This window comes from Momordica charantia (assembly GCF_013281855.1).
Source record: "Momordica charantia cultivar OHB3-1 chromosome 7 unlocalized genomic scaffold, Mcharantia_2.0 BLBB01000007.1, whole genome shotgun sequence".
In the NCBI taxonomy this organism is placed as follows: Eukaryota; Viridiplantae; Streptophyta; class Magnoliopsida; order Cucurbitales; family Cucurbitaceae; genus Momordica; species Momordica charantia.
In genome coordinates, this window is record NW_028275165.1 from 4,606,787 (window position 1) to 4,618,828 (window position 12,042).

The 12,042-nt window shown below is 31.0% G+C and overlaps 1 protein-coding gene across 1 annotated transcript; it reads left to right on the forward strand.

The window, feature by feature from the left end:
* Positions 1-8,648: 8,648 nt before the first annotated feature.
* Positions 8,649-10,331, forward strand: LOC111023435 (trans-resveratrol di-O-methyltransferase-like). The gene is made up of 2 exons (XM_022300867.1): positions 8,649-9,407; positions 9,840-10,331. The coding sequence occupies exons 1-2, from the start codon at positions 8,649-8,651 to the stop codon at positions 10,143-10,145; spliced, it is 1,065 nt and encodes a 354-aa protein (XP_022156559.1). The 3' UTR covers positions 10,146-10,331.
* Positions 10,332-12,042: the final 1,711 nt, after the last annotated feature.

Below are 12,042 nucleotides of genomic sequence, written 5' to 3' on the forward strand. Positions count from 1 at the left end.
TAAGTTCTGGGCAACTTATCGTGACGGATAAAATTCGTCACGAAAGCACGACAATTTGGAACACTCCGTCATTTCCAGCCAAAAACGCACCTCAAGGTTTTCGTGACAGAAAAAAAGCGTCACAAAAAGTCAAAAATCCGGAATTCTCCGTTTTTTCCCTCCAAAAATGCGTTTTAACCTTTCGTGACGTATTTAGACAATCGTGAATAGTATTTTACTGTTCAGTACCGTCACGAAATCCAAAAATTCTAGTAGTGTGCAGGATTTTAAAAAATGGAGGAGATAAAAACAGAGTATTTTAGAATAAAATCTCATTTTTTTTAAAAAAAATTCCTTTTAATGGTTTGGTGGTTATGGTTTTCAAAAGAATCTTAATAAAAAAATCAGTTTTAGCAAATAAGTTTTGTTAAAGTAAATTTGACTTTATTTTTAAATAAAAGTTTTTTTTCTTTTAAATAATCTTGTTAATTTCAAAATAAATAAAAAGTTATTTATTTTTTTTGTTTTAATTGAACAAAATTTGTAGTTTTTTTTTAGTTTAAAAAAATAAATTAAAACATTTGTTTTTGTAAAATAATACAATTTTTACATCTTAGGATGTTGGAATAGTGGTAAATGTTTGGTTTTGTAATGTACATGACCCAAGTTCGAGTCTTTGCATGCCTCATTTTATCACAAGGTGGTGGCATGTTGGTGAGACGTTGGAGTGTCATCACTCGTTCAACACGCTTCAATAAGTTATTTTCGAATGGGTGTCGGGTGTTAACACCTTCCCTACGCTCAGTCGACTCCCAAACCAATAATCTCGACAAATATCACCTAAAGTCAAACTAATTAATTAAAATTTCAAACATCAGGTATCCAAACTTCAACCACCAAGTTTTTTTTTTCTTTATTTAAAAAGTAATTACATGAAACTAATATTTATATCTACCTTCTTTCAAAATATATATATATATATATATATACCTATTTTTTTTTTGTTAGTTTCCACACTTTTTTTTAATTACTTTTACGATTTTTTTTCTTTTTTGATATCACTTTTACGGAAAAAGTTGGTCGGAGAATATAACTATTTTTTTTTAACTAGTGGAGAATATAGCTAATGTTTGATAGCTAATGTTTAGGACAATGTATCTTGATCACATTTCTACAATAATATCATTTATTTTATACGCATTTCTACAATAATATGATTTATTTATTCTAGGCAGAATGTCTTTAACTTTTCTTTTCTTTTGGTTTCGCTAGAAAAGTTACGAATTGTCCTTACATAATATGCTATGCATCTTTATCCTATATATCCAGCCAATATGGAACTTTGATTACACTTCTTAAGAGGTTAAACATTAGTGTCTCCCTTCTCTATTGTAAATTTGAACTCACTCCACTTATTTTTAGTATAATAATATATAAGAGTGTGATTCGAACTCACGACCTTTTTATCAGAGATATGTATTTTAATCAATTGATTAAAGATGTCGTTGATGCATGTGGGTATCTACTCTTCGGAGAGAGGAAATTAGGAGGAAGGCGGTTGACTAGGCGGAAGAGACCTAGGAGCGGCTGAGGGGGCGCACCATGAGCTTAGGTAAAGGACGGAGAGAGAGGTGGAGAAGATGGACCTTCGTTGGAGAATCAGAAGACTGTCCCCCTCAAGATGGTGCTTCTTTCGAGTTTACAAATTTTGTACGACTTCCATTTCTTGGACTGAATGCTCATTTGAGCTTTTGACCTCTGATACTATATCAGTATTCATGAGATTCTATCTAAAAAATAATTGACCATGAGAATAGCAGAACTTTTATATTATAAAAATTATTGTTAGGTTCCTCATCTTTTTAATGCAGGATGTCTTTAATCCTAGCGTAAGAATTAGGAGATGATGGTGGAAGGACAGAGTATTAGGATAAGGTAGGGAAAGATATTTCAAAAATTAAAAAGACGTGTTACCATGATTCACTATTTTAGAGGGTCTATTTTAAAAAATAGAGGAAAAAGAAAAAGGAAAAATTGTGTGAAGTGATTCAAGATGTCAGAGAAGTGGCGAAAGAGCTTGGATATCACATTAAAAATAAAAATACTAAGAAACTATAATATTTTATGAACATTTTAGAAATAGTTTTATTTTTATGGGATATCATCTGTATGTGGTTTTTAGCAATCTAAAATTTTCCGCATGTATTGGAATTATTTTGATGTAACTAATCTTAATAAGATAGGCCTACGATGTGGATAAAATATTTATATAGGTAAGATAATTTAGTGTTGGAAAATAATTCTAAGAGAGAAGATCATGAGTATATAACTAAGGACGTAACTGTCGTCGTGGACTCATGGACATATTATACCTTTTTAAATAAAACCAAAACTGAAATTACATGGTCCTATGCTCGAAACGCATAACTATACTATTGTGGAATATATGGAGAGGTCATCGTTGGTCGTAAGAGGTAGAAAGTAAAAATTAATTTCAAGTAAAGAGACGAAAAAAGAGTAAAAATTGTAAAAAGAATAAAAATTTACGGCGTAAACTTAATTCGACGGCAAATATATTATGTATGAAGCACTCAAATATTATTAATTTTCGCGTGAAGAGAAGAGGTTTTGTATGTGAATATACATCGAATTGTATTTTCATATGACACTACTAAATAGAAATAGAGGTATTAAATATTTATCTTTCTAAATTAAAAAATAGCAGAAGTAATTTAAACCGAATAATATTTTGCAAAAAGATAAAACCATATCACAAGGTTTCAAATATTAATTAATTTTAAGCCGAACAATTTTAAATATTTGACATTGTAATTTTAGGGTGTTTCAAATTTAATTAATTTTAAACCTAACGATTTAAAATATTTGACATAGTAATTTAAGGGTATATCCAGGGGAGAAACAACTCTAGTGTTATTAAGCACCGTAAGATCTCATAATCGTTATTCTAAGAAAGAATTATAATTATCCAAATAGTTTTAAGATAATTAAACAAATTAAGTTCAAATACTATTTGTTTGGACCACTTCGGCATGTTTCTATTAATTTTCACATGAAGAGAAGCTTTGCATGTGAGATACAACGAATTGTTATTTTCATCTGAACCTACCAAGTAGAAATCAAACTATTCGATATTAATACTTCAAAATAAAATTTGCAACAATATTCTAAATGATTGACACACAAGTTGTCAAATAAGTTTGAATTTGAAACCGTGCACATATCTAACTAAGTCTTACAATGATATCCACAAATTGAGATTTTAATAGGTCCAAACTTTTGATATGTCTTGGAAAATTAATAGTCCTGAATAATTTTCTTTCCACAAAAAATATCAAACACACACCACAATATGCAAATAAGGAAGAAAAACTGTAAACACAAGAATAAACGACACAACAAAATTATACTTGTTCACCACTAAAGTGCTACGTTTAGTCTTCCACTCAGATGCGGGTAATTCGCTAATATTGTTAAGGATTGACCACAACAATTCTCCCAAAAAATTATCTCCTAGAGGTCCCAATAAAAGCCATCTAGCTTCTAAGTAATCTAATACAATTACTTAGGTATAGGAATGAAAAACACTCACTAAACCCACGGGATACAGACTCCTTTTCAACACTGCCCACAACCACTCAAGTCTCTTTTATTTGAATTCTGTACAAATGAAACCTTAACATAAGAGCTCTATTTATAAGAGGTCAGTTATTCTAGTTCTTATAGGAAAATAATATTGTAATTCTTATAAGACAATAATATCCTACTTCTTATAGGAATTGGTAATAGTGATGAAAATCATTTTCTTCATAGGATATGAATTTTCTGCTTTGGCTCTATTATCCCAACAATATGTAGATATGATAATTATGAAATAGACATAAGACATCAATATTATCATCTCTAGTACGTATTGTAATTTCAAACTATACTTTCATTACTTTATAAGAGGTAATTTTTTTTTAATATCTTAAAGGAAAAAAAAAAGTAAAAATTTTCAACACAAAGAATTTCTATGGAGTAGCTCTCTAAACGTTTGTGCATTGACATATCTAAATGAAAATATAAATCTCTTTTTTATTGTGAATATAATAGTAAAATTACACTTATTATCTATTAGTATAAAATTTTAATTTAGTATGTGATTTAATATATTAAAAAATAACAATTAAATCTTAAATTTAGAGAAATTATGTGCCACGACCAATCTGGAGATCCCGAAAGAAAAAGTTTCAATTTTGTTTCAAATTTAGCCAGTTGAACACATGTAAGCTATTTTGTTGCCTATTTTGCCCCTATTATACTTTAATTAATTTTATATATCATTTTGAGTTAAATTTTAGATAGATGGATAGGTTAATTCCAAAATAAATTATTTGATTAGACTTTAAAATTTAAGATTGAAAAAAAAATTGAGGCATTAAAAATAAATGAAACACGTATTGTACTAAGAATTTTTTTTCAGGCTAAATATGTGCTTTTTAAGTCTTTAAATTTAGGCGTTTTTCTTTAAATATGTGCTTTTTAAGAATTATATTTTTCAGGCTAAATAAATGATATACGTATTGTACTAAGAATTTAGTGTTTTACAACTAGGGTGACAATAGAGATAATCCTTCCTTATACATATTGTTAGGACGGTAAATAATAAAGTCGTAAGTTGGCTAGAAAAAGGTAATTCATGGTATATTATTGAAACACTTATCGACATTTTCATTTGACACTTTCATATATCCAGGATCTGATATGGCCATAGGGTGAATCAAAATTTCTATGGTATTGGAAAAAGATGGATAAAATATATAAGAAAAAGTATCAACAAAATATCACTCACATAATATTAATACTAATAATATTTTTACTAATTAAAAAGATAAAATGTTTATATGTTAATTTAAATATTTGTTATGATTTTTTAAATTTTTATAATTTTTCTAGAAATATCTATCGGCATCGACATTTTAGTGATATTTTCATCAATATTTTCATAAAATTTAAAACTTGACATTTCTATTAAAATCGACATTTAAAATCTTGGTCACGTCTAAAGTAGACAATATCATACCATTACAGACGTAAGATTAATTATATATTCACATTTCTTGTAAGACTTGTGTTGCCTGGAAAATTGGGATTTTTGACCCCTTTCAATAACCACTTCGGACTTTTGACCCCCTTTTGATTTTTACCTATTTATGACCCCTCCACCTCAGATTTCTGACCCCTCCCCTTATTTTGCTTTGTAAAATTACCAAGTTACCCTCAATTTAAAAAAAGAAATCAAACCCAGCCCTCCCCTCCTTTCCCTCCTTGTCTCGGTCCTTCCCCTCCCTCATTCACTATCTCGTTGTCCATCCCAGTCTTCATCCCGGTCTCTCCCTCACAACCAGAAAGTTCATCTCCGTCGTTTCTTCTTCGTCTCCCTCACTTCGTCTCTATCAGAGCTTTCCCCCTTCCCTAATTGAGGTAATTTTTCTTTCGAACTCGCGATCTTATTGTGAATGATTTTCTACATTTTTTTCTTCGTTCTTTGCGTGGGTGTGAATGATTTCAACCTTCGGCTCTATCTGAAGTAGCCAAGGTTATTATGAAGTTTGCTTTATTGTTGCTTCCATTGTTTTGTTTTAATTTTTGACTTTCAGGGTTCCATCTCGGCTTTAAGCCCAGTGGATTTAGGACCGGGATGAAACCCTGAAAGTCCATTCCAGATTGGGACTTCTGGAATCCCAATACGTACATGGAAATTGACTGGGTTCTGGAATCCATCTTGGGACTCATCCCGGTTCGAAATTGACCGGGACGAGGCATAACATATACGTACATGGAGAAGAATGAAAAAAAGAAGGATAGCGAATGAGATCGAGAGCATAACATCGAGAGCGAGACATCGAGAGCGAGATATCGAGAGCGAGACAACGAGAGCAAGACATCGAGAGCGAGACAGCGAGATCGAGTCAATGAGAACGAGTCAAGGAGAGCGATACAGCAAGATCGAGACAACGAGAGCGAGACAATCCCTATCCCGGTCCCAATCCCTATCCCGGTCTACCCTAGTTTATCCCCATCTCGGTCCCGGTCCCGGTCGTATCTGGACATGAAGGACCGGGCTTGAGTTTACCTTCTATCTCGGTCTCAAACCCGGTTCTAAATTTCATCCCGGTATCAATCCCGGTCCAAGATAAATTCTAGACTTCATTTCTGTTTTCCGTAAAATAACGTTTTTTTTTAGAAAAATGATAAAATTTCGTATCATTACAAGTTTGAAGAAGTACAATATTCTAAAATGATGAAATGGACATACCTATATTGTGAAAACAATGGATTTGAGATAACGGATTATGTGGGGACCGATCGATTGGATAATGTGGGCCAACAATCACGTGGAGAAAATCTTGAGTATTGGAAAAAAAAACATGACTTGCGTGTGTGTTGTGATTTGGAGTTGAAAAACAAAGTGAGAATTGTTAAGTTGGTGGTTGGTGGGTTGGTTGGAAATTTATTATATCATAAATGCATTTATTATGAAATGAGGGCAATTTCGTCAATTTACATGATAAAATAAGGGAAGGGGTCAGAAATCTGAGGTGAAGGGGTCATGAATAAGTAAAAAACAAAAGGGGGTAAAAAATCCAGAGTGGTTATTGAAAGGGGTCAAAAATCTCAATTTCCCGTGTTGCCTTGCCTAAGAAAAAAAATAGAAAATACTCCGATTGTGTGCTCACCACCTTTGACAATTAAGAAGAGAAATTAATAGAGAATTTTATTAAAAATAATGAATCATAATTTATCAATAATAGTTAGATAGATCCCCAATTAAGACTTAAATATTTTCTAAAAAGAAATTAAGGGTTAATATGAAGACTAAATTAAGAAAATTCTAAAAGATTAGCTACTCTTTGATATTTTAAACACTTTAATTTTATTTTCTTTATAAAAACAACATGGTATATAAACAAAACTTGGGCTCGCCCGACATGGAAGAGTTAGAAAGAAGTTTTGTTTTGGACATAATATTAATACTAATTAATAGTTTTAAAATTATTTAAAAACAGTAAAATGTTTATTTTTTAATTTAAATATTTATTATGAATTTTTTATTTTTAAAATATTTTCAAAAATAACTTTCAACATTGACATGTTAGTGATATTTTTATAAGATTTAGACCTCGATATACCTATCAACATTAACGTTTAAAACCTTAGTTATGCCTAAAGTAGACAATATATCATACCATTATACTACTAGAAAGCTGGTCTTTCATGATAGTCGTGAACCGTAAAAAAAAAGTTTGGAAAAGAAACTGTCATAAATTGTGGTGGTGCATTTTTTGTGGAAAAAACGCTACTTTCTAGATTTTTATTTTTTATTCAATGATAGTTAAAAATTATCTCGCAATGGTAGATGAGCGATTTCGCAGAGAAAAAAACACTAATTTTCGGAATTTTTATAATTTTGTAATAGTTAAAAACTGTCACTGAAATTGGATTTTTTTATTTCTATTAAAAGAGAGTTTTTTTTTTCCATTTCATGATAATTAAAAAAAAACATGATATATAGTCTTGCTCTCGTTTTTCAGAAATCAAGTACGTTTTAACCATCACAACTTTGTTTAACAATTTCAGATTATACATTAAAAAAAATTTGTCACAAATAGTTTCAGGCTTCTTTTTTCCCTAAAATTCAATACTTTCTCTTAGTGTCATTAAGAACGTTCAAGAAATGATTTAAAATGATTATCTTATTTGGAAGGATAATAATTTAAAATAAATATAATTAAATTTATTTATTTGGATCTTTGCTAAAAAATAAAATAAAACGTTTATCTTGAATCCCACAAAGTTTTGGCTTTTTACAAGATACATGGGATTTCTACGCAACTTGAAATCCACCCATTGTTTTAGTTTCACTTTTTGAAATTCTCGCATTCCTTTCCATCCAAGGTTCTTTGTCCTACAAAGAATCCATGTAATAGTAGTCCTATCCTATCTCATATTTGTCAACATAGCATGCGGAACTTCCACAATCACACAATGTTCTCTTCATTTATAAAAATATCTCTTTCTTTATTTAGTTATAATTTTGTAGTTTTTTTTTTTGTTTTTTGTTTTTTTACCTCATGTAGGGGTGGGGATTCAAACTCTCAACCTTGGATAGACATGTCTTAACCCGCTGAGCTATACCCTGGTTGGCTTTAAGTTCTTTTTGTTATCTATGGTTGTTATGAGATTTTTATGCGTGATTTATCAAGCTTCAATTTGTATCATATGTTTGCCCCTACTTGTAATGCACCACGTTTTCAAAGTAGGCTACTTTTAATTTATGCATAATTATCGAGATATGTGAAATTAATTATAATGTGTTCACCATTCTTATATGAGTTACGTTGAATATGCATATGCGTTTTCCTGAGAAAAAATGGAAAATATTTAAGTTTTGACTGACAAGGACCTACCTTGTGCTTACCCACCAATCAAATGTTTGACAACTAAGCAAGATGCAAAACATAGAATTTCAATGAACCGTCAATTTTCAATTGCGGTCAACATATTAGGTCCTCGTGACTTAGAATCTTTGAAGTTATTTATTTATTTTAAACATGGTATATAAATAAGAGGACTTTGGGTGTGTTGGTTTGTGAAATAAGGAAGAAATGGAAGAACTGGCAGGCGAGGAGGTTTTGGAAGCTGAAGCTCGCATATGGAACCACATCTTCAGCTTCATCAACTCCATGGCTTTGAAATGCGTCGTCCAGCTCGGCATTCCCGACGCCATCGCCCGCCACGACTGCAGCCCCATGCCCCTCTCTCACCTCATTTCAGCTCTTCAACTTCACCCCCAAAACTCCCAATATATCCATCGCTTAATGTGTATACTAGCTCACTCTGGCTTTTTTATAACACACAAAAATGGCAGCGAAGAAGAAGCATACTCCCTTACTAACTCATCTCGTCTTCTCCTCAAACACAACCCTTCCTCTCTATCTCCCTTCTTGCTTTCCATGCTCGACCCGCTCCTCTTGCAGCCATGGCAGCTTCTATCCGCCTGGTTCCATAGCCTCAATCGAACCCCATTTGAGATGGCTCATGGAAGGCAGTTCTGGGAGCACATGGGCAACAAGCAACAAGATGGGGACGTTTTTAATGCAGCCATGGCCAGTGATGCGAGGTTGGTGAGCAATATTTTGTTGGGACAATATAAGAACATGTTTGATGGAGTTAAGTCGCTGGTGGATGTGGGAGGTGGCACTGGAACTATGGCAAAAGCCATTGCTGATGCCTTTCCACAAACACAATGCGTTGTGCTTGATCTTTTCCATGTGGTGGCTGACTTGGAAGGAAGCCATAACTTGACATATCTTCCAGGGGACATGTTTCAAAGCATTCCTCCTGCCGATGTACTTCTATTGAAGGTTAGAGAGAAAACTAAAAATATATGGGTTAAATCACTAGTTTGTTCCAATACTTTGAACTTTTGTTCATTTTAGTCGTCGTACTTTCAAAATGTTTATTTTAGTCTCTGCATTTTGGTCCCTTAATTTTATTTTTAATATCATTTTTTTCCATCATAATTTCAACACAACGACATTACAATCAATATGTTTCTTAAAATTTAAATATTACTTTATACTAAAGAGTTTTTGTTATGTGTAAAATTTGTGTTAAAATTTTGAAAAGAGAGACAAAAATGAACTAAAGTTAAAAGTATAGGGACCAAAATGAACATATTCAATATACATGGACTAAAAATGAACCAATGTTGAAAGTACAGGAACCAAAATAGTATTTTAATAAAATATATATTATTTATCTAAAAGTCTAATGGGAAACATTAATAAATGCAGTGGATATTACATGATTGGAGCGATGGAGAATGTGTGGAGATACTAAAGAAATGCAAAGAGGCAATCACGAGTAATGGAAAAACAGGGAAAGTGATTCTAATTGATATGGTATTAGGTAATAAAAAGGGGGACGATACGTTTATTGAAACTCAACTCTTTTGGGACATGTTGATGATGGCGAATGTCAGTGGAAAAGAACGAGATGAAAAAGAGTGGGCTCAACTGTTCGATAAGGCTAGATTTGCTGGTTACAAGATCTTCCCAGTTCTGGGTTTAAGGTCTCTCATAGAGATTTATCCAAGATGATTGTCCTTTAAATTTTATTTGTTAGTTCTCAAGTTTGAACTATTTGTCTGTACATTAAGGCGTGTTTGTCAGTATATGTGTTGATTGTTGTCAAAATAAGAGTTCGTTACTTTCAACCTCAAAAGTGTTTTGTGATAAGTTGGTAAACTAATTTGTTCAAAATTGGAACTTGTTATGAAAATGTATTTATTCATGTGGTTTACTCATCTCTTTCAAATCTAATTATTTAAAGAAATTATTTAGACGTTTGTAAAAAATACTCTTTCAAATTAGATAGTCTGCCTCAATTTTTTTTTTTAATCATACTTTTTCAAGCTTTAAAAAAAACAATTTCCAATGAAATGATGGGTGTTCATGAAAGCAGCTTTTATATTATACTAGTATTCTAACACGTGTTTTGCATGTATCTCAATTTTATTTTATCATATATTAATGTTAATGTTACTTTAAAAAGGATTGAGCATCTATCAAATATTATAGTATATAGATATTTTAAGATATAATTATAATTTAAATTTCATATAATTCAACGACTAAATATTAAAATATGATTACTAAAAAAATTATTTAAAAAATATATATAAACCGCTGCAAACTTGAAATCTCAAAGGCGGTTCATTTTGAGAAGATGTTGTCGAGAGAGGAACACGATAGGTCAAGAAAGTTCTCATTCAATTAATAGCTAGCTAAGTTAGTTTTGTAGGAGATTGATTGTTGCTGTTCTCTCTAGAATGAAACCTAAAACTTCAAAAAAGTAAAATATTTCCAATAACTTGAGCCATACCCAAGTATACTTGGCCCTAATTTCATATCCAAATGCTTCATTTTGCAAACAACACAACTTTGCATTATCTTTGTTGTATTTTGCTCTGCCAAAAGAAATAAAAAAGTTTGGCCAGAAACCAATTTCTTACTGAATAAAGATACATTAAGATTAACTTTGTACCTTTACTTCATGTAATATTCAAAACATATAATGATATAAGATTTGACAATGTAGAAGAAATAAAGATGAAATTTGAATATATAGAATAGAAAAAAAAATGAAGAGTGTTATTTGGCTCTAAGAATTGCTTTACAACTATGTATATATAGTAATACTTTTAGTTGAAAATGAGAAAATGAAAAGTCATGTATTTATTTACGTTCTACCACCCTTCCAAATTCTATTTTTTTTTTCTCTCTCACATCAACTTTGTCTTTCCTCTACCTCAAAACTCTCTTCCTCACCTCATCAAAACTCCTTCTCTTGTTAATTTTCTTCTCATTATCTCCCTCTCTCCTCCCTATTTACACATATAAATTCCTCTTTTTTTAAGTCTCTCCTCTCTTCCCATGGACCACCTCCCATATTCTACTTATAATTAGGTTCAAACCCTTCCAATTATCTCTCATATTTATTTTATGGGACGCTGTTAATCGATTACTCAAATAAAGTATATTTTTAATAAATATATAATAAATTTGATAGGATGAGATAGTTTTATACTTTATTTTTAAAATAGGATAAGATTGTTTTCTTTTTAACCCTATTTAAATTGTTAGAATATGTATTACCATTATTGTTGCGTTAGGCGGGTGTGAGAATTTTTAAAATCAATTATATTTATGACCAAATTAATCAGGAGGGAAGTAGTTTTGTAACATTAATATTTTTTATATTAATATCTCGAGTAATTTTTTTATTTTATTATTAACTATTTGTCACCGGTGGAGAATTTTTAAAGCCTAACTTTTTATTAATTCAATTAATTGAAAGAGATAATTAGAAAAGTCTTTAGTAATTTGAAAGATTTTGTAACATTAGCAATTTTTTGTGCTAATATTAATAAACTAATTAATTAAGAGAGAGACATCACAATAAATAAGAGAGACAAAGGTGGAATATGAAAATGTT

Bases quoted from the DNA above. Each gene is read 5' to 3' on its own strand.
- LOC111023435 (XM_022300867.1), top strand. From the start codon at position 8,649: ATGGAAGAACTGGCAGGCGAGGAGGTTTTGGAAGCTGAAGCTCGCATA. The intron at 9,408-9,839 runs GTTAGAGAGAAA...TAATAAATGCAG, and splicing joins CCGATGTACTTCTATTGAAG to TGGATATTACATGATTGGAG.